Below are 25,623 nucleotides of genomic sequence, written 5' to 3'. Positions count from 1 at the left end.
GCTGCACTGTTGGAGGTGTCGTCTTTCGGATGAGACGTTAACCTGAGGCCGTCTGCCCTCTCAGGTGGATGTAAAAAATCCCACGGCCACTATTGGAAGAAGAGCTGGGGAGTTCTCCCCGGTGTCCTGGCAAATATTTATCCCTCAACCAACATCACGAAAGTAAATTATCTGGTCATTTAATACATTGCTGTTACAACATAAGAAATAGGAGCAGGATTAGGCCATTCGGCCCCTCGAGCCTGCTCCATCAATCAGATCATGGCTGATCTTCGACCTCAACTCCACTTTCCCGCCCGATCCCCATATCCCTTGATTCCCCTCGAGTCCAAAAATCTATCGATCTCAGTCTTGAATATACTCAATGACTGAACATCCATAGTCCTCTGGGGTAGAGAATTCCAAAGATTCACAACTCTCCGAGTGAAGAAATTCCTCTTCCTCTCAGTCTTAAATGACGACCCCTTTTATTGAGACTATGCCCCTAGTTTTAGTACAGGTGGGGAAGGGGAGGCGAGGGGGGTTGGTAAAGGAGGGGGTGGTGGGGGAGGGGGGTTGGTTGGGGGGAAGGGTGAGTGGAAGGGGTGGGGAGGGGGGTGCTGGGGTGGGAGGTGGGGGGCAGGGGATGGGGGAAGGGGTGGCTGTGGGGCCTGGTATCTTCCCCTCCAGCACCCCCTCCCCCCCCCCCCAAGCCCTCTGCCCTCCGCTGGGAGCCCCTTATAACACACACCCTCGCGCCTCATTTATTTAAACAATGTCACCTCTCCCTGACCCGGCCGACATTGGCAGGGTGAGTGCCAGAGGTCGCCAGAGGTCAGATCCCGGCAGTCGCACAGGGATCAAAGACCCACAAAATCTTGGGCCTGTTTTCTACGCCCCAAATTTAAATATATACAAAAATCTGAAGGGTTAATATTTGCCATTTATTTAAATGTGGCCCCTGCACAGAGCAGCCCGGATGGGCTCTGCCTCCAGCGGCTTGCTGTGAGTTTTCACCCCTTCTTGTGTTGAACAGTTTCCCGCTGCCTGCGTGGACAGGAAGAGATTTTATTTTTAACTCATTTCCCTGGGGAGCTGCCCGATTCCTGCTCTCAGCCACGTTGCTCTGTGCAGACAAACCAAACCCCAGACACTCTCATCTCCAGCTCAGATACGCCCTGAGCATTCCCACGTCAGGACAAATATTTACTCAGGAAAGTCGAGGAATAAAACCTGTGGGCTGGGGGCTGCAAACTGCTCACTTTGCAAAAGTCGGTCTCTGCTGAGCCAGGTAAGGAGCTGAACAGTTTTACTGTTAAAGTGCTAACATCAGAGCAGAACGAGAGCTTGCAGCTGGGAGCTGAGAAACATTCCAGGGCTCTTCACAGACTACGATCCAGTGTGGAGGACAGTGACGGTCGGTCGTTAGGTGGGTGATCGGCTGGTGATTCACAAAGTGTCCTCGATCCCTGAGTAGGATTTGGAGCTTGTGAATCAAATAAACTAACTGACCAACGGCAAAGTTTGGATTCGATGTGAAACTCATTTCAAATCAAGGTGAAGATGAGAATCTGTGAAACAGATTGTAATAGAATGTGGTTACAAGTCAGTGCAGATTGTAATTGGGAACAGTTAGTTACAGTCAGTGCAGATTGTAATTGGGAATAGTTACAGTCATTGCAGATTGTAATTGGGAATAGTTACAATTGCATATTGTAATGGGGAACAGTTACAATCAGTGCAGATTGTAATTGGGAACAGTTAGTTACAGTCAGTACAGATTGTAATTGGGAACAGTTACAGTCATTGCAGATTGTAATTGGGAACAGTTACAGTCAGTGCAGATTGTAACTGGGAATAGATACAATTGCATATTGTAATGGGGAACAGTTACAGTCAGTGCAGATTGTAATTAGGAACAGTTAGTTACAGTCAGTGCAGATTGTAACTGGGAACAGTTAGTTACAGTCAGTTCAGATTGTAATTGGGAATAGTTACAATTGTGGATTGTAATTGGGAACAGTTACAGTCAGTGCAGATTGTAACTGGGAATAGTTACAATTGCATATTGTAATTGGGAACAGTTACAGTCAGTGCAGATTGTAATTGGGAACAGTTAGTTACAGTCAGTGCAGATTGTAATTGGGAACAGTTACAGTCACTGTTGATTGTAATTGGGAACAGTTACAGTCAGGTTGTAATTGCACATTGTAATTGGGAACAGTTACAGTCAGTGAAGATTGTAACTGGGAACAGTTACAGTCACTGTTGGTTGTAATTGGGAACAGTTAGTTTCAGTCAGTGCAGATTGTAATTGGGAACAGTTTATTACAGACAGTGCAGGTTGTAATTGGGAACAGTTAGTTTCAGTCAGTGCAGATTATAATTGGGAACAGTTAGTTACAGACAGTGCATTGTAATTGGGAACAGTTAGTTACAGACAGTGCAGGTTGTAATTGGGAACAGTTAGTTACAGACAGTGCATTGTAATTGGGAACAGTTACAGTTACAGTCAGTGCAGATTGTAATTCAAACAGTTACAGTTACAGTCAGTGCAGATTGTAATTGGGAACAGTTAGTTACAGTCAGTGCAGATTGTAATTGGGAACAGTTACAGTTACTGTCAGTGCAGGTTGTAATTGGGAACAGTTACAGTCAGTGCAGATTGTAATTGGGAGCAGTTACAGTTACTATCAGTGCAGGTTGTAATTTGGAACAGTAACAGTTACTGTCATTGCAGATTGTAATTCAAACAGTTACAGTCATTGCAGATTGTAATTGGGAACAGTTACAGCTACTGTCAGTGCAGGTTGTAATTGGGAACAGTTACAGTCAGTGCAGATTGTAATTGGGAACAGTTACAGTTACTATCAGTGCAGGTTGTAATTTGGAACAGTAACAGTTACTGTCATTGCAGATTGTAATTCAAACAGTTACAGTCATTGCAGATTGTAATTGGGAACAGTTACAGCTACTGTCAGTGCAGGTTGTAATTGGGAACAGTTACAGTCAGTGCAGATTGTAATTGGGAACAGTTACAGTCATTGCAGATTGTAATTGGGAACAGTTACAGCTACTGTCAGTGCAGGTTGTAATTGGGAACAGTTACAGTCAGTGCAGATTGTAATTGGGAACAGTTACAGTCATTGCAGATTGTAATTGGGAACAGTTACAGTCATTGCAGATTGTAATTGGGAACAGTTACAGTTACTGTCAGTGCAGGTTGTAATTGGGAACAGTTACAGTCAGTGCAGATTGTAATTGGGAGCAGTTACAGTTACTATCAGTGCAGGTTGTAATTTGGAACAGTAACAGTTACTGTCAGTGCAGATTGTAATTGGGAACAGTTACAGTTACTATCAGTGCAGGTTGTAATTTGGAACAGTAACAGTTACTGTCATTGCAGATTGTAATTCAAACAGTTACAGTCATTGCAGATTGTAATTGGGAACAGTTACAGCTACTGTCAGTGCAGGTTGTAATTGGGAACAGTTACAGTCAGTGCAGATTGTAATTGGGAACAGTTACAGTCATTGCAGATTGTAATTGGGAACAGTTACAGCTTCTGTCAGTGCAGGTTGTAATTGGGAACAGTTACAGTCAGTGCAGATTGTAATTGGGAGCAGTTACAGTTACTATCAGTGCAGGTTGTAATTTGGAACAGTAACAGTTACTGTCAGTGCAGATTGTAATTGGGAACAGTTACAGTTACTATCAGTACAGGTTGTAATTTGGAACAGTAACAGTTACTGTCATTGCAGATTGTAATTGGGAACAGTTACAGTCATTGCAGATTGTAATTGGGAACAGTTACAGCTACTGTCAGTGCAGGTTGTAATTGGGAACAGTTACAGTCAGTGCAGATTGTAATTGGGAACAGTTACAGTCATTGCAGATTGTAATTGGGAACAGTTACAGCTACTGTCAGTGCAGGATGTAATTGGGAACAGTTACAGTCAGTGCAGATTGTAATTGGGAACAGTTACAGCTACTGTCAGTGCAGGATGTAATTGGGAACAGTTACAGTCAGTGCAGATTGTAATTGGGAACAGTTACAGCTACTGTCAGTGCAGGTTGTAATTGGGAACAGTTACAGTCAGTGCAAATTGTAATAGGGAACAGTTACAGTCAGTGCCATTTGAACAGTCTTGAACAAAGCTTCCGAGTTCTGAAGATGGTGAGATCGGGGGTCATTCTGTCAGTCATTGTCGGCCTGTTGCAGAGGAGGTTCTTCTGGTTCGAAGTCTCTCTGTATGCTGCTCAATGCCAACTGAGTTAGAAAGGACTCACAACTTACGGTGGCAAGTTGTTCTCTGTACAAGAGAAGGTAGAATGGTCATTGCCTTAGGGTCAAGATTACTATAAACTCCTGAGAAATAGAGCCACGAAGAAAAGCCATGGGGATCATTCAATCAGAGCATCAACCTTTTTTTATTTGTTCCTGGGATGTGGGCGTCGCTGGCGAGGCCGGCATTTATTGCCCATCCCTAATTGCCCTCGAGAAGGTGGTGATGAGCCGCCTTCTTGAACCGCTGCAGTTCGTGTGGTGACGGTTCTCCCACAGTGTTGTTAGGAAGGGAGTTCCAGGATTTTGACCCAGCGACGATGAAGGAACGGCGATATATTTCCAAGTCGGGATGGTGTGTGACTTGGAGGGGAATGTGCAGGTGGTGTTGTTCCCATGTGCCTGCTGCTCTTGTCCTTCCAGGTGGTAGAGGTCGCGGGTTTGGGAGGTGCTGTCGAAGAAGCCTTGGCGAGTTGCTGCAGTGCATCCCATGGATGGTACACACTGCAGCCACGGTGCGCCGGTGGTGAAGGGAGTGAATGTTTAGGGTGGTGGATGGGGTGCCAATCAAGCGGGCTGCTTTGTCCTGGATGGTGTCGAGCTCCTTGAGTGTTGTTGGAGCTGCACTCATCCAGGCAAGTTCAGAGTATTCCATCACACTCCTGACTTGTGCCTTGTAGATGGTGGAAAGGCTTTGGGGAGTCAGGAAGTGAGTCACTCGCTGCAGAATACCCAGCCTCTGACCTGCTCTCGTAGCCACAGTATTTATGTAGCTGATCCAGTTAAGTTTCTGGTCAATGGTGACCCCCAGGATGTTGATGGTGGGGGATTCGGCGATGGTAATGCCATTGAATGTCAAGGGGAGGTGGTGAGACTCTCTCTTGTTGGAGACGGTCATTGCCTGGCACTTGTCTGGCGCGAATGTTACTTGCCACTTATCAGCCCAAGCCTAGATGTTGTCCAGGTCTTGCTGCATGCGGGCACGGACTGTTTCATTATCTGAGGGGTTGCGAATGGAACTGAACACTGTGCAATCATCAGCGAACATCCCCATTTCTGACCTTATGATGGAGGGAAGGTCATTGATGAAGCAGCTGAAGATGGTTGGGCCTAGGACACTGCCTTGAGGAACTCCTGCAGCAATGCCCTGGGGCTGAGATGATTGGCCTCCAACAACCACTACCATCTTCCTTTGTGCTAGGTATGACTCCAACCACTGGAGAGTTTTCCCCCGATTCCCATTGACTTCAATTTTACTAGGGCTCCTTGGTGCCACACTCGGTCAAATGCTGCCTTGATGTCAAGGGCAGTCACTCTCACCTCACCTCTGGAATTCAGCTCTTTTGTCCATGTTTGGACTAAGGCTGTAATGAGGTCTGGAGCCGAGTGGTCCTGGCGGAACCCAAACTGAGCATCGGTGAGCAGGTTATTGGTGAGTAAGTGCCGCTTGATAGCACTGTCGACGACACCTTCCATCACTTTGCTGATGATTGAGAGTAGACTGATGGGGCGGTAATTGGCCGGATTGGATTTGTCCTGCTTTTTGTAGACAGGACATACCTGGGCAATTTTCCACATTGTTGGGTGGATGCCAGTGTTGTAGCTGTACTGGAACAGCTTGGCTAGAGGCGCAGCTAGTTCTGGAGCACAAGTCTTCAGCACTACAGCTGGGATGTTGTTGGGGCCCATAGCCTTTGCTGTATCCAGTACACTCAGTCATTTCTTGATATCACGTGGGGTGAATCGAATTGGCTGAAGGCTGGCTTCTGTGATGGTGGAATTATCGGGAGGAGGCTGAGATGGATCATCCACTCGGCACTCCTGGCTGAAGATGGTTGCAAACGCTTCAGACTTGTCTTTTGCACTCGCGTGCTGGACTCCGCCATCATTGAGGATGGGGATGTTCACAGAGCCTCCTCCTCCCGTTAGTTGTTTAATTGTCCACCACCATTCACGACTGGATGTGGCAGGACTGCAGAGCTTTGATCTGATCCGTTGGTTGTGGAATCGCTTAGCTCTGTCTATAGCATGTTGCTTCCGCTGTTTAGCATGCATGTAGTCCTGAGTTGTAGCTTCACCAGGTTGGCATCTCATTTTTAGGTTCACCTGGTGCTGCTCCTGGCATGCTCTTCTACACTCCTCATTGAACCAGGGTTGATCCCCTGGCTTGTTGGTAATGGTAGAGTGAGGAATATGCCGGGCCATGAGGTTACAGATTGTGCTGGAATACAATTCTGCCGCTGCTGATGGCCCACAGCGCCTCATGGATGCCCAGTTTTGAGCTGCTAGATCTGTTCTATTCATCTGGAACCAAAAAAAGGAACAAAAACATTCATTGTAAAGAAACACAGTGAGATTCTGGCGCAGGCCTGTAACCCCGGCAAAGTTTAGTCGTTGAGAGATCAAGTCTATAGTACTGAGCATTGGACAAGAGGTAACTGGGGAATAGATTGGAAAGAGGTCAGAACTGAATGGAAGAGGGATTGGTCCATTGGGATTCTGTATCATGGGAATTAACTGAAAGGGGATTGGGATTCTAACTTGGATCAGATGTGTGTATAACTGAAATTGGCTGAGGCACTTCTCATTGTGATTAAAGTTGTTTCTGTGTCTTTCCAAATAATTTCCAACCACTATCAGGCCTGTCAGTAATTTGCCACAACAGAAGTCACTGCCACATGGAATGGTTGAAGCAGACAGCACTGATGCATTTAAGGAGAAGTTTGATGCATACATAAGGGAGAAGGGAATAGAGGGACACGGGGGGAGGGTGGGAATAGAGGGACACGGGGTGAGGGTGGGAATAGAGGGGCACGGGGGGAGGGTGGGAATAGAGGGACACGGGGGGAGGGTGGGAATAGAGGGACACGGGGGGAGGGTGGGAATAGAGGGACACGGGGGGAGGGTGGGAATAGAGGGACACGGGGGGAGGGTGGGAATAGAGGGGCACGGAGGGAGGGTGGGAATAGAGGGACACGGGGGGAGGGTGGGAATAGAGGGACACGGGGGGAGGGTGGGAATAGAGGGGCACGGAGGGAGGGTGGGAATAGAGGGACACGGGGGGAGGGTGGGAATAGAGGGACACGGGGGGAGGGTGGGAATAGAGGGACACGGGGGGAGGGTGGGAATAGAGGGGCACGGGGGGAGGGTGGGAATAGAGGGACACGGGGGGAGGGTGGGAATAGAGGGACACGGGGGGAGGGTGGGAATAGAGGGGCACGGAGGGAGGGTGGGAATAGAGGGACACGGGGGGAGGGTGGGAATAGAGGGACACGGGGGGAGGGTGGGAATAGAGGGACACGGGGGGAGGGTGGGAATAGAGGGACATGGGGGGAGGGTAGGAATAGAGGGACACGGGGGGAGGGTGGGAATAGAGGGACACGGGGGGAGGGTGGGAATAGAGGGGTACTCAGGAGAGCAGCTCCAATTGACTTGTACCTGCTCTGGTCTCACCACACGCAGCAATTGGGCTGCTACAGAATCCCAGTGATAGTTGGGATAACCTGGGACAATCTCAGGATTGTCTCCCATCTCCTCCTTCCCTGACGGAGCTGAGTTGTTGCCTGGTTACTGTTTCCGTGGGTAGCGGCCCCCTCTGGTACCTCCTCTAAATGGTCATAGTCTGTGTGTGAGATTAGACAATGAGTGTCAACAAATCACAGCCGTCTGACGTTACAAACAACCAATCAAGAGTGGATCTGAGATGTCAATCAAATAGTTGGCCAGTAATGGTTGCAGTGAAAGGAGTGGATCATCCAATAGGATGGAGGAAGCATCTAACATCCAATCAGGAGAATGGTGAATGGAGGCCGAGGCCGGGGGCTGTGGGGGGCCGTGGGGGGCCGGGGGCCGTGGGGGTTAGAGACCAGGAGACCGGGGACTGAGGCGAGGGAGGGAGGCCGAGGCCAAGTCTCTGTAACTGCCCCCAACTCGAACCCAGCAGTGAAGAGTGTCACTAACTGAGCCAAGCTGACATGACTCTGATTGGTGTAGTTTCTGAAGTTAACCCAAGCCGCTCCGTGAATCTAACAGGTCGTGAGAGCAGTTTCCCTCCTGTGTTCATGATAATCCCCAGCATTGCTGAAATACCTTTTTTTTAAAGAAGGTGAATCAACACTCAGTTTCTCAAAAACACACAAACATCAGAAATCGTCAGTTGTCCGAGAGTTAAATGTAATTTTCACAACTGGGATTTAATTTCCTTAGTTTTCTTATGCCTTTTACTAAAGATTTCCAGAGTGAAACATTGCGTTTGCCGTAAAGCTGCCGTTTGATCATTAACCCAGTTACCCAGCCTCTGACTCACACTCCAGCACCTTGAACTGTCAGCCAGCCCATAATATCAGAGGAAAAGAACCTCACAATGATACAAGCCAGGGCCTCTGAGAATAAACTCATCTGGAGACTGGGTTCAGTTCTGGGCATCACTCCTCAGGAAGGATATATTGGCCTTGGAGGGGGTGCAGTGCAGATTCACCAGAATGATACTGGGGCTAAAAGGGTTAAATTACGAGGACAGGTTCCATAGTCTGGGCTTGTATTCCCTCGAGTTTACAAGATTAAGGGGTGATCTAATCAAGGTGTTTAAAATGATTAAAGGGACTTGAGAGGGTAGATAGAGAGAAACTATTTCCTCTGATGGGGGAGCCCTGGGATGAGAGGGTTGTCCTATGAGGAGAGATTGAGTAGAATGGGCCAATACTCTGGAGTTTAGAAAAATGAGAGGTGATCTCATTGAAACATATGAAATTCTTAGAGGGCTCGACAGGATAAATGCTGAGAGGTTGTTTCCCCTGGCTGGAGAGTCCAGAACCAGGGGACATAGTCTCAGGATAAGGGGTCGGACATTTAGGACTGAGATAAGGAAAAATTTCTTCACTCAGAGGGTTGTGAATCTTTGGAATTCTCTACCCCAGAGGGCTGTAGATGCTCAGTCATCGAATATATTCAAGGCTGAGATCAATGGATATTTGGACTCCAGGGGAATCAAGGGATATGGGGATCGGGCGGGAAAGTGGAGTTGAGATCAAAGATCAGCCATGATCTGATTGAATGGCGGAGCAGGCTCGAGGGGCCGTATGGCCCACTCCTGCTCCTATTTGTTATGTTCTTATGTAGAGCAAGGGGGCAGAACCTTAAAATTAGAGCCAGGCCGTTCAGGGGTGATGTCAGGAAGCACTTCTTCACACAAAGGGGAGTGGAAATCTGGAATTCTCTCCCCCAGAAAGCTGTTGAGGCTGGGGGTCAATTGAAAATTTCAAAATTGAGATTGATAGATTTTTGTTAGGCAAGGGTAGATGGAGATGGAGTTAAGATACAGATCAGCCATGATCTAATTGAATGGCGGAACAGGCTCAAGGGGCTGAATGGCCTCTTCCTGTTCCTATGTTTCTAAAACAATACGTGCCTTCAGCTGCCTCGGCCCTAAGCTTTGGAATTCCCTCCCTAAACCTCTCTACCTCTCTCTCCTCCTTTAAGATGCTCCTTAAAACCTACCTCTTTGACCAAGCTTTTGGTCACCTGTCCTAATATCTCCTTATGTGGCTCGGTGTCAAATTTTGTTTGATAATCGCTCCTGTGAAGCGCCTTGGGACGTTTTACTACGTTAAAGGCGCTATATAAATGCAAGTAGTTGTTGTTGTTGAACGGGAAGTTAATGAGGAGTCAGTGCCTTGAAGGGTGGAGCTAATTATCAGCTGAATGCAATGAAGATAAGAGTTATACTGAGTGCAGCTATTGGCAACAGTGCAGCATAATCACCCCTCCTTACCCCCTCACTCTGCTCCCCAGGACACTGAGGCACCTTTAACTACATTGAGTTACATCGAAACTACAGCACAGAAACAGGCCATTCGGCCCCACTGGTCTGTGCTGGTGTTTATGCTCCACACGAGCCTCCTCCCTCCCTACTCCATCTCACCCTATCAGCATATCCTTCTATTCCTTTCTCCCTCATGTGTTTATCCAGCTTCCCCTTAAATGTATCTACACTATTCACCTCAACTACTCCTTGTGGGAGTGAGTTCCACATTCTCACCACTCTCTGGGTAAAGAAGTTTCTCCTGAATTCCCTATTGGATTTATTAGTGACTATCTTATATTTATGACCTCTAGTTCTGGTCTCCCCCACAAGTGGAAACATTTTCTCTACATCTACCCGATCAAACCCTTTCATAATCTGAAAGACCTCTATCAGGTCACCCCTCAGTCTTCTCTTTTCTAGAGAAGAGCCCCAGCCTGTTCAGCCTTTTCTGATAAGGATATTCTCTCAGTTCTAGTTTAGACATCTAATTTTCTGGCTTCCCTTATCTCTGCTGCCAGGGTCACTGAGCAGCAATTGGTAAACAAGGAGCTTTCTGGTTTATCTCCATTTCAGTAAATATGACCTTAGGTTGTGAAGCTTGTGTAAGGTCTCGAGTTCTCTGAAAACCCTGTGCTGAATCTCTGGAGCCTGGGTTTGAAGCTGTGACCTCCATAGTCTGTGAAAGGTCGGAGGTTTGGGGAGTTTGTGGGCCCCAGACCCTGTGACACCGACTGCCCTAAGATTCGGCTCCAATAACTGCGGTTAATTTCACTGAGGGCCACGGTGGTCCAATAGGGGGCACTTTTCTCAAGGCTCCTGCAGCTGGTAAGGGGTGGGGGGGAGTGGGGGGTGGGAGAGGGGGGGGGGGGGGTGGGGGTGTCGGGGGGGGGTGGGGGAGGTGGGGGGGGGGTAGGGGGGTGGTCACTGGGAGAGAGTCACTGGCCCGTGTGGACCAGGAGACCCTGCGAATAAATACTGACCAGGACACTGGGGAGAACTCCCCTGCTCTTCTTTGAACAGTGGCACGGGATCTTTTACATCCACCTGAGAGGGCAGACGTGGCCTTGGTTTCTTTTGAAAGACGGCACCTCCGACAGTGCAGCACTCCCTCAGTACTGCACCCGCAGTGTCGGCCTGATTTATGGGCTCAAGTGTCTGGAGTGGGGCTCGAACCCACGACCTTCTGACTCAGGGGGCAGAGTGATGCCCACTGACACTGGGCAGCCAGAGAGCAAAGTATGAATAACGATGATTGTCCTCTGAGTGGTTGGAGCTCTGTGCCATTGTCCACGCCTTCGGCCCAGACTCTGCTGGAACTGACCACCATGTTTCCATTACTCTCCCTCGGCCCTGAGTACAGGATGAAGATTCTATTCGCACTGGTGTTCCTGGGAGGTGTCGGTCTCTCCTCTACACAAAATGGACATTCAACGCTGGTAAGTTGTCATTTATTTTTAATGTATAGTGTCCCCCTTCCCCCCGCCCCGGTCTCCAGACCATCAGCTCCCTGGGAAACACTGGGTCAGGATTCACGTTCCATCTCATCGGGTCTATTTCTAATTTAAAGGGGTCCTGATTACCTCTCAGTGAGAATCCCAGTGAGCCGCACAGTGCTGCAGCACACTGGGGCACAAGTGTGCTCACACCATCGGCCCTCTCCCAATCTCGGCTGTACTGTCACAGTGAGGTGTCATCTGGAGACTGCGTTCAGTTCCGGGCACCGCACCTCAGGAAGGATATATTGGCCTTGGAGGGGGTGCAGGGCAGATTCACCAGAATGATACCGGGGCTAAAAGGGTTAAATTACGAGGACAGGTTGCAGGAACCTGTCTTGTATTCCTTTGTACAGAACAGAATTTTACTGTTATTCAATATATATGAAGTGTGAGTGGTGATGAGCAGTGTATTTATTGATCCAACTGTCTCAGTAACAGTGGTGTTCTGTACCGTGGATCAGGCTGGGTTCAGTTTATGACCAAAGGGAGATGTTAGAAGCTACCCAGAGAGACTGTGGTGACAGATCAGAATCTTTGTCTGCACTCAGGAATCCCTCTGCTGTCTGGAAGCCCTGCTCTGGACTGTCTGATTATGGGGGCCACTGAACAGTCCCACTCCATACTGCACACCAATCAGATTCTGATCATTACTTACGACCAATAACGGGGAAAGGAAGGTGGGAATAATTTAGACATTAATCAGGCTTTTCTTTCGAGAAAAGAGAAGACTGAGGGGCAACCTGATAGAGGTCTTTAAAATTATGAAAGGTTTTGATAGGGTAGATGTAGAGAAATGATTCCACTCGTGGGGGGAGGTCAAAACTAGAGGTCAAAAATATAAGATAGTCACTAATAAATCCAATAGGGAATTCAGGAGAAACTTCTTTACTCAGAGAGTGGTGAGAATGTGGAACTCACTCCCACAAGGAGTAGTTGAGGTGAATGGTGTAGATACATTTAAGGGGAAGCTGGATAAACACATGAGGGAGAAAGGAATAGAAGGATATGCTGATAGGGTGAGATGAAGTAGGGAGGGAGGAGGCTCGTGTGGAGCATAAACCATTTGGGCCGAATGGCCTGTTTCTGTGTTGTAAATTCTATGTAATTCTACATAAAAAAATATATAAAATACAAGGCATTTTGACAATCACTTCTCATTCTGTTGAGTTACTGTGCCATGAAAATAACTATTAAAGCTAACGATACCAAGATGTGTGCAATAATTAGACACGTGTTTCTATGCTGTAAATTCTATGTAATTCGATGTAATCAGACCCACATGGAAGAATCCCTGGAACAGCTGCAATAATTGTATATGTCCGCAGGATATAACAGCCCAGAGACACAGCATAACTCTGTGTTCAGCAGACAGTCCAGTACGACAGGGAATATTTCACTTCTGTTTAATCACAGAGAGTCAGACTGAAAACCACCAGGAATGTAACAGGCCAAGACATGGAGATCAGAGAGACAGACAGACAGACAGACAGAGAGAGGGAGGGAGAGACAGAGAGAGAGAGACAGAGAGGGAGAGACAGAGAGAGAGAGAGGGGGACAGAGAGGGAGACAGAGGGAGAGACAGAGAGGGAGAGAGACAGAGAGAGAGGGAGAGAGAGAGACACAGAGAGAGGGGGACAGGGAGACAGACAGAGAGAGACAGAGAGAGGGAGACAGAGAGAGACAGAGAGAGGGAGACAGAGAGAGAGAGAGACAGAGAGAGACACAGACAGAGAGAGAGAGAGACAGAGAGAAGGGGACAGAGAGAGAGAGGGAGACAGAGAGAGAGACAGAGAGAGAGAGAGACACAGAGAGAGACAGAGCGAGGGGGTCAGAGAGACAGAGAGAGATAGACAGAGAGAAGGGGACAGAGAGAGAGAAAGACAGAGAGAGAGACAGAGAGAGACAGACAGAGAAAGAGAGACACACACAGAGGGAGAGAGAGAGAGAGAGGGGGACAGAGGGAGAGAGAGAGACAGACAGAGAGAGAGAGACAGAGTGAGAGAGAGAGAGACAGATAGACAGATAGAGAGAGACCTTCCAATCAGGGTGAACAGGCACTGATTGAGTGAGCAGATTGAGAACTTTAAGCACTCCCCATTCTAATAAACCCCCCGAACCCCTCGATTAGATTCCAGCCTGTAACTCACTCCTGGGTATATATAATATTTGCTGTGGTCTCAGCACTGTATTGTTTGCATCTTTCGGTCACAATGATTGTATTAAACGTTTCCAGAGCCCTTTCGAGGACGAGAGCACGGTCCTGGGATTGACAGATCTCCCACCAGATGAGGAAGAGGAGGAGTTCCTCACGTCTCCGGTGCAGAGACTTGCATACTCTGTCTCCGAGTTTGGCTACGATCTGTACCGGCTGGAGGCCAACAGGAACCCCAGTGCCAATGTCTTCATGTCTCCCCTGAGTGTGGCCACCGCCCTGTCTGCACTCTCGCTCGGTGAGAAAGATCCTGTTCCATTCTCTCTCAATGGGAGTGTCACCAATGAACATTTTGTTCTGCCAATCTCCCCCCTATTCTCCTGAAGACACCGACTCTCACTGGTGTACGGCTTCCACAGGCGCCAACTGCTCCCATTGGCCATCCTTCATGTGTGAGCCCAACAGTCGAGTGTCAGCAGGAGATTCAGCCACACAGGGAGGGGGCGGGGAGAGGGAGAGGGGGAGCTGGGCGGGGGGGGGAGAGGGGGAGTTGGGCAGGGGGGGGAGAGGGGGAGCTGGGCGGGGAGAGGGAGAGGGGGAGTTGGGTGGGGAGAGGGAGAGGGGGAGTTGGGCGGGGGGAGGGAGAGGGGGAGCTGGGCGGGGGGAGGGAGAGGGGGAGTTGGGCGGGGGGGGGAGAGGGGGAGCTGGGCGGGGAGAGGGAGAGGGGGAGTTGGGCGGGGGGGGGAGAGGGGGAGCTGGGCGGGGAGAGGGAGAGGGGGAGTTGGGCGGGGGGGGGGAGAGGGGGAGCTGGGCGGGGGGAGGGAGAGGGGGAGTTGGGCGGGGAGAGGGAGAGGGGGAGTTGGGCAGGGGGGGGAGAGGGGGAGCTGGGCGGGGAGAGGGAGAGGGGGAGTTGGGCGGGGGGAGGGAGAGGGGGAGTTGGGCGGGGGGAGGGAGAGGGGGAGTTGGGCGGGGGAGAGGGAGAGGGGGAGCTGGGCGGGGGGAGGGAGAGGGGGAGTTGGGCGGGGAGAGGGAGAGGGGGAGTTGGGCGGGGAGAGGGAGAGGGGGAGTTGGGTGGGGAGAGGGAGAGGGGGAGTTGGGTGGGGAGAGGGAGAGGGGGAGTTGGGTGGGGAGAGGGAGAGGGGGAGTTGGGCGGGGAGAGGGAGAGGGGGAGTTGGGCGGGGAGAGGGAGAGGGGGAGTTGGGTGGGGAGAGGGGGAGTTGGGCGGGGAGAGGGAGAGGGGGAGTTGGGTGGGGAGAGGGAGAGGGGGAGTTGGGTGGGGAGAGGGAGAGGGGGAGTTGGGTGGGGAGAGGGAGAGGGGGAGTTGGGTGGGGAGAGGGAGAGGGGGAGCTGGGCAGGGAGAGGGAGATGGGGAGCTGGGCGGGGGGGGGGGGTGGTGGATTTGGGCGGGCGGGGGGGTGGTGGAGTTGGATGTGCTGGAGGGGTTACACCATATCTGATCCTGTTCTCACTCGGTGTCCATCCTCATGCTTCCAATGGGAGCTATCGTTGACCAGGAACGGGAATCCTGTCTGCTTTCTCCCTCCTTACTCCAGGGGCACTGCACCCTGCCAGGGATCAGCTGACACAGCAGAGCCCAGAGATCAGACAAGATGGTCTTGTGTGTCTGGGTGCCAGAAAAGAGGCCCCGAGCCATAAGAGCAGAGACTTCTTCATCATCTAAGGTTTGGTGTAAGAGAGGGGACTACATGGGAAATGGAAAGTTGCCCAACCCATGGGCCATAGTCTCTGCTGTTGCAATTTGGTCAGGTTCTCCTTTTTTGCCCTCCCCCCTCTCCCCTCCGCTCCTCTTCCATGTGTGGTCTGAGCAAGGGGCAGACCCAGTCCCAGGCCCATCATCCTCCGTCAATGAGCAGTCGCTGGGTCACTGCAGCGGAGGCTCTGACGATGTGAGGGCCCCGTCTCTCCCAGCACCACGACAGATGGAATCTCGAGCCGATGAGGAATCATGGGCCATACAGCCCGTAGTCTCTCCTGAGTCACAATCAGTCCTATTGACCCACTCCCTCCCAAACCAGGAATCCATCCAACTCCCAACCAGACAGTTCAGCAGATTCTGCCGTCACTGTAAATTCCTGGCCACAAGGCCCCAGCTTGAAATGGTAAACGATTCCTCCTTCACTTGTGTTTATGTCCCTGGTTCCTTAACCTTCGCATCATCTCGCGATCTATCATGTTTGATGCTTGATGATACCTTCAATATGATTTCTTAATGGTGCCATATCACTGCCCGTCTTCAATATGCATGTCCAGGACTGTTATACTCTGACCAACAGAGACACGGCCCGTAACTATGCCCACATACACTGTTGCCAGTTCCTCCCTCACCACCTCTGAAGGTACTGACTCTCCCTGGGGTACAGTTCCTGAAGGTGCTGACTCTCACTGGGGTACAGTCCCTGAAGGTGCTGACTCTCCCTGGGGTACAGTCCCTGAAGGTGCTGACTCTCCCTGGGGTACAGTCCCTGAAGGTTCTGACCCAGCACATTCTGAGACTTAAACCTATGACCTCTGGGTAGTGAATGTATCCCCAGATTGTCGGGGGAGCAGTGTCCCATTTTTCGAGGGCTGATTGAGTTCTGACTTGGCACCATTACTATCTGAATGGTTTTTATTCCCTCTTTAAGGTGCTGTCTCCACAAATGAGCAGATTCTGAAGCGAGTCCTCAACTATGATTTAGTGAAGGACCTGGATGTTCACAGTGTCTACAAGGACCTCCTCACTGAGATTACCACCGTCCCCAAACAATTCAAAATGGTTTCGCGAATTTACGCAAAGAGTAAGAAATCATCGACTGTTCTTCATTCATGACAGTGAGACTCACAAGGAGCTGTCAGTGCAACACCCGTGTAACTGTGTTTATGTAACCGTGTGTGTCACTGTGTGTGTGGGAGTGTATAATTGTGCATTTGTAACTGTGTGTGTTTGTACATATGTGTGTGTGTGTGCTTGTGTATATGTGAGTGTGAGTGAGTGTGTATATGTGTGTGAGTGTGAGTGTATGTAAGTGTGTGTGAGTGAGTGTATGTGGGTGTGTGTGTGTGAATGTGTGTGTGTATGTGAGTCAGTGTGTGTATGTGTGTGTGTGTGAGTGTGAGTGTATGTGAGTGAGTGTGTGTGTCTGTGAGTGAGTGTGTGCGTGTGTGTGTCTGTGAGTGAGTGTGTGTGTGTGAGTGTGTGAGTGTGAGTGTCTGTGAGTGTGTGTGTGTGAGTGAGTGTGTGTGAGTGTGTGTGAGTGTGTGTGAGTGAGTGTGAGTGTGTGTGAGTGTGAGTGTGAGTGTGTGTGAGTGTGTGTGTGTGAGTGAGTGTGTGTGAGTGTGTGTGAGTGAGTGTGAGTGTGTGTGAGTGTGAGTGTGTGTGAGTGTGAGTGTGTGTGAGTGTGTGTGAGTGTGAGTGTGTGAGTGTGAGTGAGTGTGTGTGTGAGTGAGTGTGAGTGAGTGTGTGTGTGAGTGAGTGTGAGTGAGTGAGTGAGTGAGTGTGAGTGAGTGTGAGTGTGTGAGTGTTTGTGAGTGAGTGTGTGAGTGAGTGTGAGTGAGTGTGAGTGTGTGTGAGTGAGTGTGAGTGTGTGAGTGTGTGTGAGTGTGTGAGTGAGTGTGTGTGAGTGTGAGTGTGTGAGTGAGTGTGTGAGTGAGTGTGAGTGTGTGTGAGTGAGTGTGAGTGTGTGAGTGAGTGTGTGTGAGTGTGAGTGAGTGTGAGTGTGTGTGAGTGTGTGTGAGTGAGTGTGAGTGTGTGTGAGTGTGTGAGTGAGTGTGAGTGTGTGGAGTGTGTGTGAGTGTGAGTGTGTGAGTGAGTGTGTGAGTGAGTGAGTGTGTGTGAGTGTGTGTGTGTGAGTGAGTGTGAGTGTGTGTGTGAGTGTGTGAGTGTGAGTGTGTGAGTGTCTGTGAATGTGTGAGAGTGAGTGCTGGCACTAGGAGCAGCACTGAGACTCCACCAGGTCATAGTGACTCAGTAAAGACGCCCTGAATCTTTCTGTGATAAATCTGACAGGGAGTTAACTCTGTTCATTAAAAGTAAATTGAATCTTTGTCCTAATGAGCTGCGTCTTCTGATTTCTTTCGTCCAGAGCTGAGAATGAAGGGGAATTTTTTGAATGAAGTTGAGAAGTTCTACTTTGCGCGACCCAAGGCAATGCTTGGGAACAAACAGCAGGAGCTGCGGAACATCAACCAGTGGGTCAGGTCCCGCACCAGTGGCCTGATAGGTCGGGCCATTCACACAATCCCACAGGACCTCAGTCTCCTCCTGCTCAGCGCTGCTCATTATAAAGGTAAATCCAGGCACGCTGGCGCTGGACGCAGGCACTGCACGTGGGCGCTGGACGCAGGCACTGCACGCGGGCGCTGGACGCAGGCACTGCACGCGGGCACTGGACAGTGTGGGGGAGGGGGAGCTTGTTGAAGTAACCGGTCTGGTCAGCTGGCTCAGTGCACAGATCCCAGGGTCACAGCTCGGACAGGACAACACTTTTGGACAAGGACTCTCTGTGATGGCTCCTCTGGACAAATCAACACAGAGTCACGCAAACTGTTGCCAGTTCCACCCTCTCCTCCCCTGAAGGTGCTGACTCTCCCTGGGCTACAGTCCCTGAAGGTGCTGACTCTCCCTGGGGTACAGTCCCTGAAGGTGCTGACTCTCCCTGGGCTACAGTCCCTGAAGGTGCTGACTCTCCCTGGGCTACAGTCCCTGAAGGTGCTGACTCTCCCTGGGGTACAGTCCCTGAAGGTGCTGACTCTCCCTGGGGTACAGTCCCTAAAGGTGCTGACTCTCCCTGGGGTACAGTCCCTGAAGGTGCTGACTCTCCCTGGGGTACAGTCCCTGAAGGTGCTGACTCTCCCTGGGGTACAGTCCCTGAAGGTGCTGACTCTCCCTGGGGTACAGTCCCTGAAGGTGCTGACTCTCCCTGGGGTACAGTTCCTGAAGGTGCTGACTCTCCCTGGGGTACAGTCCCTGAAGGTGCTGACTCTCCCTGGGGTACAGTCCCTGAAGGTGCTGACTCTCCCTGGGGTACAGTCCCTGAAGGTGCTGACTCTCCCTGGGGTACAGTTCCTGAAGGTGCTGACTCTCCCTGGGGTACAGACCCTGCGGTGGGAGTAGGGAGTCTCGGTGATGGAGCGGTTATGGGGTCGGAAGCTCATCTCAGGGTCAGATTGGACGCGGAGGTTGTGAACGGTCTGGTTCAGCCTCAGACAGTGGCCAGGGAGAGGGATGGAGTCGGGGGCCGGGGAGAGGGATGGAGTCGGTGGCCGGGGAGAGGGATGGAGTCGGGGGCCAGGGAACGGAGTTTGTGGTGGGGGCAAACTAACATTGTGCGGAGGTGGATCCCAATTTGCAGCTGTGTGCCAGCTGAGTGCCAGATGTGTGCCAGCTGTTTGCCAGGCCCAGTTCTGCAGGTCCAACATTCCCGGTACATTATCCTTTCTTTTCTTTCAGGCCAACTGTTAACCAAATTCAATTCAGCAGAGACGACACGAAAAGCTTTCAGCTTGGATCACGACAGAGCTGTGAATGTCCCAATGATGTCAGGAACTCACTATCCTCTCCGTTATGGCTTTGACTCTGACTTGAACTGCAAGGTAATGCGATCTTTACCCGTTGATAACCTCAGGGTCACAGAACGAAGCCAGCAGGCCACTGTGTCCATGCCAGTGCTGGTCCTGTCTCTTCCCCACAGCTCGCTCCCATTTCTTTCCTCCTTCACTGTTCTTTCCTGGAGTTACTTTCCCCCCTCGTCCTTCCTCCTCCTGGCTCACATTTTTCTGTGAACTTTAACCTTTTGGAGCCACACTGGCTAGCCCCTCCCCCAGTCACCTTTGTACAAGTTCCAGAGATTGGATCGAGAGTTTACTGGGATTGCTGGCCCCTCGGGTAGGGACTGTGAGAGGAGGTGCAGTACAGGGGGAAGAAACCTGTTAAAATGTGGTGCGCCGGGAATCTACCGGACTGACCTGGGACTTACGGTAAAGATTTGTAAATAAGTCGGAAATCATGAAACATTTTGGAAAGAAACATTTTTCTCTCCATCGCCTCTTGAAGATGCTTCCCGTGAGCTGAGCTCCCTCACCAAACTGGCCATTCGCCATATATGAGCCGAGGCAGTGAGAGGTCTGCATGCTATTCAACCACAGGGCCATCACCGCTGAACCTTGTCCTCATCCAATAGCTGTAGAGGTGACCTTTCCAGCAGGGGTCACTGGACACCAATCAGGAGCAGGAACCCCGGCTGATTTTCCCTCCCTAACGCAGGGCATTAAGGCCAATTGTACTCGGCCCACCAAGCAGGGTTCTGGAGTTTGCTCTCTCTCTATTCTGTGTGATTGTGTATTTTGGCGGAGGTGACACAAGAAATTTTGTGGAGTTTTCCAGGTCTCTCTGATGTTTATGCTGTACAAAGAATTTGCTCTTTGTCCTTCAGATTGGCCTGTTTCGATATCTGGGTGACATCAGCCTGCTCATCTTTCTGCCCACTGACATCAGGAAGAACATGACCATGATTGAGGAGAATCTGAACCCTGTGTTTATCCATGACCTGGTTAGAGAGCTACAGGATGTACAAGCGAGTGTCTCTTTACCCAGACTCAAGCTCGACACGGATCAGGAACTGAAGGAACTGCTTGGGGAAATGAGTAAGTCCATTTCCATTGGCAACAGAATGAACACGATAATTAAAGAGGGCTGTTCTCCCCTTCGCATTGCAATTCACGGTGTCAGCCGGGCTCAGTGGGTCGCACTCTCACCTCTGAGTCAGAAGGTCGTGGGTTCAGGCCCCACTCCAGAGACTTGAGCCCATAATCCAGGCCGACACTCCCAGTGCAGTACTGAGGGAGGTGCCGTCTTTCGGAGGAGACATTAAACCGAGGCCCCGTCTGTCCTCTTAGGATGTAAAAGATTCTATGGCCCTATTGGAAGAACAGGTCTAATATCCCACCCACAGTGGAGGGTCTAGATCAGCAAACAACATTCCAGCTCAGGCCTAAACAATATCTTGTACAATTTCAATATCACTTTGCTTTTACACTAGCTGCTCTTGGTGAATCTGTGTGCAAAGATCCCACGACCACTATTTCGAAGAAGAGCAGGGGAGTTCTCCCCAGTGTCCTGGCCGATATTTATCCCTCAACCAACATCACTAAAAAACAGATTATCTGGTCATGTATCTCATTGCTGTTTGTGGGATCTTGCTGTGCGCAAATTGGCTGCTGCGTTTCCTACATTACAACAGTGACTACACTTCAAAAGTATTTCATTGGCTGTAAAGCACTTTGGGACGTCCTGAGGTTGTGAAAGGCGCTATATAAATGCAAGTCTTTCTTTTCTTTCTTACAATCTGCTCATGTTTTAGGCAGGAGGCCATGTTCTGCCTGTCCAGCCTTTCCAAATTGTCCATCAGGTTCCTCACCGTAATAACAGAAGTCCAACCCAGTCCTTTTTTAAAACCTGCCGTGATCTTCTGCTCCCCCACTCCTGCTGAGAATATATTCCACATTTCTACCACCCCTTGTACCTCCCTCCGTCCTCACTGTGGTGAAACCAAGACTCATTGCAATGTCTCCTTTCATTCCCTCCATCATCTCAGTCTCTCTCCCTTTTATAAACAGAGGCATAGAGTACAAAAGCAAGGAAGTTACGCTAAACCTTTATAAATCACTGGTTAGGCCCCAGCTGGAGTATTGTGTTCAATTCTGGGCACCGCACTTTAGGAAGGATGTCAAGGCCTTGGAGAGGGTGCAGAAGAGATTTACTAGAATGGTTCCAGGGATGAGGGACTTCAGTTGTGTGGAGAGACTGGAGAAGCTGGGATTGTTCTCCTTAGAGCAAAGAAGGTTAAGGGGAGATTTGATAGAGGTGTTCAAAATCACGAACTGTTTTGATAAAGTGAATAAGGAGAAACCGTTTCCAGTAGCAGAAGGGTCGGTAACCAGAGGACACAGAGGGGAGATGAGGAGAATTTTTTTTACGCAGTGAGGTGTTATGATCTGGAATGCGCTGCCTGAAAGGGCGGTGGAAGCAGATTCAATAATAACTTTCAAAAGGGAATTCAATAAATACTTGAAGGGGAAATGTTTGCAGGGCTATGGGTGGAACTAATTGGATAGCTCTTTGAAAGAGCCGGCAGAGGCACGATGGGCCGAATGGCCTCCTCCTGTGTTGTATGATAATCTACACGCTTTCAAAACCCAAGCTTAACATCTGCAAATCACTACTTCCTGATTTCCCGCAGCTTCTCACAAGACAGTCACGGACTGAGTTGGGATATTCGGCCCATCTTAATCCATCCGTGTCCCTCCGTTGTAGCATTCAGTCCCTCTGACTCTCTCCAATCTCGCTGCTGTCCAGCAACTCGATGCTTCGGGACTTCCTACACCTGGGTTTCTCTATTAGAAGCTGGAGCTGGTTTTAATCAGGTGACCAGTGTGTGCTTGATATTACTGGTGGGTGGGGGGGGGGAGGGGGTTTGTAAAATAAATTTTAATCACTCGCGTGAATTTCATCGCAAAAAAAGAGGCACAGAAACGAAGGAATGCTGTTTGTTTTGACCCAGATCTGAGACCGATGTACACCCCGTCTCGAATGAACAAAATCACCAACGTACCAGTGATGGTCTCCAGCATTAAACACCGTGCTTTCTTGGAGCTGGTTGAGCAAGGGGTTACAAAGGCGCCTGTGTCAGACCCCAGTGACAGGCAGCTCACCATGGACTTCCACGTCAACAGACCCTTCATCCTGGTCCTGTACGACAATGCGTCCGGCTCCTTGCTCCAGATCGCAAGGGTCTTGGATCCCCGGGGACTGGTGAAAGATCAATCTCAACAATAGACAGCGGCAGTGGAACAGAGTCTGGGAATCTCCGCCGTGTAGGAAAGAGGGTCGTCACCCACCCAATCCACCGCACCCTTTGAAGGCTCACTTCCTCCTCACCCACTCACCCAATCCAACCGTGCGGTTCACTTCCCTCACTCTAAGCTTTAGACTTCTAGACGGAAGCACCAAACTCCCCCCGAGTAACGCCTCCCCCCGAGTAACACCATCCTCAGAGAAACTCCTCCCCTCAGAGTAACTCCTCCCTCCCCAGAGTAACTCTTCCCCTCCGAGTAACTCCTCCCCCCGAGTAACACCTCCCCTCCGAGTAACTCCTCCCCCCCGAGTAACACCTCCCCCCCGAGTAACACCATCCTCAGAGAAACTCCTCCCCTCAGAGTAACTCCTCCCCCCAGAGTAACTCCTCCCCCCCCAGAGTAACTCCTCCCCCCCCAGAATAACTCCTCCCCCCCCAGAATAACTCCTCCCCCCCCAGAATAACTCCTACCCCCCCCCCCCCCCCAGAATAACACCGGCTTAACATCTCCCCACTATCAATATGACCCATTCCTCACAGTCATTACTAAACAGTGCCCCATGATACCGAACACTGCCTTCCCCCTCTGCAAAAACCCAACTCTGTCCAGAGTTCAATATAGTTCCCATATCAGGGGTGGGAGGGGGTCTCTTCTGGCACCTCTCACCTCTGGCCTCTCACCTCCGGCCTCTCACTCTCTCTCCATCACAACCTCTTGTCTCTATTCTGTTAACACTCCTATTGGTCAGTGCCCCTCTGAACATTCCTCTCTCGTTCCTCTGAAGCTCCAGTAACCTTCTCTCTTTCCCTTTCTCTCTTTCCCTTTCTCTTTCCCTTTCTCTCTCTTTCCCTTTCTCTCTCTTTCTGTCTCCCTCTCTGTCTCCTCCACCCTCACTTTTGACACCAAGATTCTGTCTCCTACTCAAACTCATGCTTTCCCAGGACTTCAAAACCATGGAACTCACTATCCTCAATCTGCCCCTCCTCTCGCACCTCCTGTTTGTGTCCATGCCTCTCTTTCGATAGGAAGAGTTAAAACTCAGCCCTGCCTCCCCGCACCAGACCTGCCCTGTCCTGTCTACTGGGGACATAGTGTGAGCTGATAGGCTGAACGGAGGCAGTCAGTGTTTACTGTCGGCCCGGGTCCCCGAGGGGCGAGATATTTTACTCCTTCCCAAAGACTTTTCATGGCTTGACAACTGAATGGATCCGGGACTCATTCTATTTGCATTTTCCAGCATCCCATTCATCCTCCGCACATTAACCTGGGCCGAGATTGGCCCAGCTCACACTCAGCGGGTACCTGCCCCACGTCCTGTACTAACCCGGGCCGAGATTGGCCCAGCTCACACTCAGCGGGTACCTGCTCCACGTCCTGTACTAACCCGGGCCGAGATTGGCCCAGCTCACACTCAGCGGGTACCTGCCCCACGTCCTGTACTAACCCGGGCCGAGATTGGCCCAGCTCACACTCAGCGGGTACCTGCTCCACGTCCTGTACTAACCCGGGCCGAGATTGGCCCAGCTCACACTCAGCGGGTACCTGCCCCACGTCCTGTACTAACCTGGGCTGAGATTGGCCCAGCTCACACTCAGTGGGTACCTGCCCCACGTCCTGTGCTAACCCGGGCCGAGATTGGCCCAGCTCACACTCAGCGGGTACCTGCCCCACGTCCTGTACTAACCTGGGCTGAGATTGGCCCAGCTCACACTCAGTGGGTACCTGCCCCACGTCCTGTACTAACCTGGGCTGAGATTGGCCCAGCTCACACTCAGTGGGTACCTGCCCCACGTCCTGTGCTAACCCGGGCCGAGATTGGCCCAGCTCACACTCAGCGGGTACCTGCTCCACGTCCTGTACTAACCCGGGCCGAGATTGGCCCAGCTCACTCAGCGGGTACCTGCCCCACGTCCTGTACTAACCATGTTTATTCTGCTGACACACAAACATCAAGACACAACTTTGAAGAGAGTTCATTTCACATGTGAATGAATCAACGCAGCTACAATCATAAAAGAGACCAACTGAAATACATCATGGGAAATAAATCTCAGTTAAACCTGTGCCTGTGTGTGTACTTACTTCTGCTGTGGGTGTGAATAATATCAACAGGGTGTCGTGTACCTCACCGCTCAGGACCTGGGGGCATCAGGACCCCACACCATTTACAGGAAGCACTCATCAAAGTGAATGATGTTTTTGGTAGAGTATAAACACATCAAACACTCCCAGGGCAGGTACAGGGTTAGATACAGAGTAAAGCTCCCTCTACACTGTCCCATCAAACACTCCCAGGGTCAGGTACAGGGTTAGATACAGAGTAAAGCTCCATCTACACTGTCCCATCAAACACTCCCAGGGCAGGTACAGCATGGGTTAGATACAGAGTAAAGCTCCCTCCACACCGTCCCATCAAACACTCCCAGGGCAGGTACAGCACGGGTTAGATACAGAGTAAAGCTCCCTCTACAATGTCCCATCAAACACTCCCAGGGCAGGTACAGGTCAGACGGGATTATGTCTTTAAGTCTCATTGTGATCAGCAGCGAGGGGTTAGAATGTGAGGGTCAATATTCAGGCAGTGCAGCACTAAGGGCCACATTGTTGTGAATTACAAATAAACTTATGTTTACAACCAGACACTGGGGGAACAGAACATGGAGTGTGTATCTGGTGATCCTGAATCAGTATTGACGCTTCCAGTGCAGTACTGAGGGAGTGCTGCACTGTCGGAGGTGCCGTCTTTCTGATGAGACGTTAAACCGAGGCCCCATCTGCCCTCTCAGGTGGACATAAAAGATCCCACAGCACTAATCGAAGAAGAGCAGGGGAGTTCTCCCCGGTGTCCTGGGGCCAATATTTATAACTCAATCAACATCACTAAAAAAAGATTATCTGGTCATTTAACGCATTGCTGTTTGTGGGATCTTGCTGTGCACAAATTGGCTCCTGCGTTTCTTACATTACAACAGTGACTCCACTTCAAATGTCCTTCATTGGCTGCGAAGCACTTTGGGACGTCCTTGAGGTCGTGAAAGGCGCTATAGAAACGCAA

The 25,623-nt window shown here is 50.5% G+C and overlaps 1 protein-coding gene across 3 annotated transcripts; it reads left to right on the top strand.

Annotated features, from left to right (window-relative positions):
* Positions 1-933: 933 nt before the first annotated feature.
* Positions 934-24,631, top strand: LOC137345107 (pigment epithelium-derived factor-like). Of its 3 annotated transcripts, none has more exons than XM_068008571.1 (8): positions 934-1,270; positions 11,428-11,503; positions 13,797-14,013; positions 16,361-16,513; positions 17,798-18,001; positions 19,165-19,307; positions 20,147-20,357; positions 22,274-24,631. In XM_068008571.1, the coding sequence occupies exons 2-8, from the start codon at positions 11,429-11,431 to the stop codon at positions 22,546-22,548; spliced, it is 1,278 nt and encodes a 425-aa protein (XP_067864672.1). In that variant the 5' UTR covers positions 934-1,270; position 11,428; the 3' UTR covers positions 22,549-24,631. The 3 variants fall into 3 exon arrangements, with proteins under 3 accessions (XP_067864672.1, XP_067864674.1, XP_067864673.1); XM_068008573.1 differs by lacking the exon at positions 934-1,270 and adding an exon at positions 1,333-1,408; XM_068008572.1 differs by lacking the exon at positions 934-1,270 and adding an exon at positions 10,733-10,892.
* Positions 24,632-25,623: the final 992 nt, after the last annotated feature.

The sequence above is a fragment of the Heptranchias perlo genome, chromosome 28 (assembly GCF_035084215.1).
Source record: "Heptranchias perlo isolate sHepPer1 chromosome 28, sHepPer1.hap1, whole genome shotgun sequence".
Classification (NCBI taxonomy): Eukaryota; Metazoa; Chordata; class Chondrichthyes; order Hexanchiformes; family Hexanchidae; genus Heptranchias; species Heptranchias perlo.
The sequence above is the reverse complement of the archived record's forward strand: the minus strand, read 5'-3'. Positions and strand labels throughout refer to the sequence as shown.

Excerpts from the sequence above, each read along its gene's own strand:
- LOC137345107 (XM_068008571.1), top strand. The coding sequence starts at position 11,429 with ATGAAGATTCTATTCGCACTGGTGTTCCTGGGAGGTGTCGGTCTCTCC. Across the intron at positions 18,002-19,164 it reads CAGCGCTGCTCATTATAAAG|GCCAACTGTTAACCAAATTC; the intron begins GTAAATCCAGGC and ends CTTTTCTTTCAG. Across the intron at positions 20,358-22,273 it reads GGAACTGCTTGGGGAAATGA|ATCTGAGACCGATGTACACC; the intron begins GTAAGTCCATTT and ends GTTTTGACCCAG.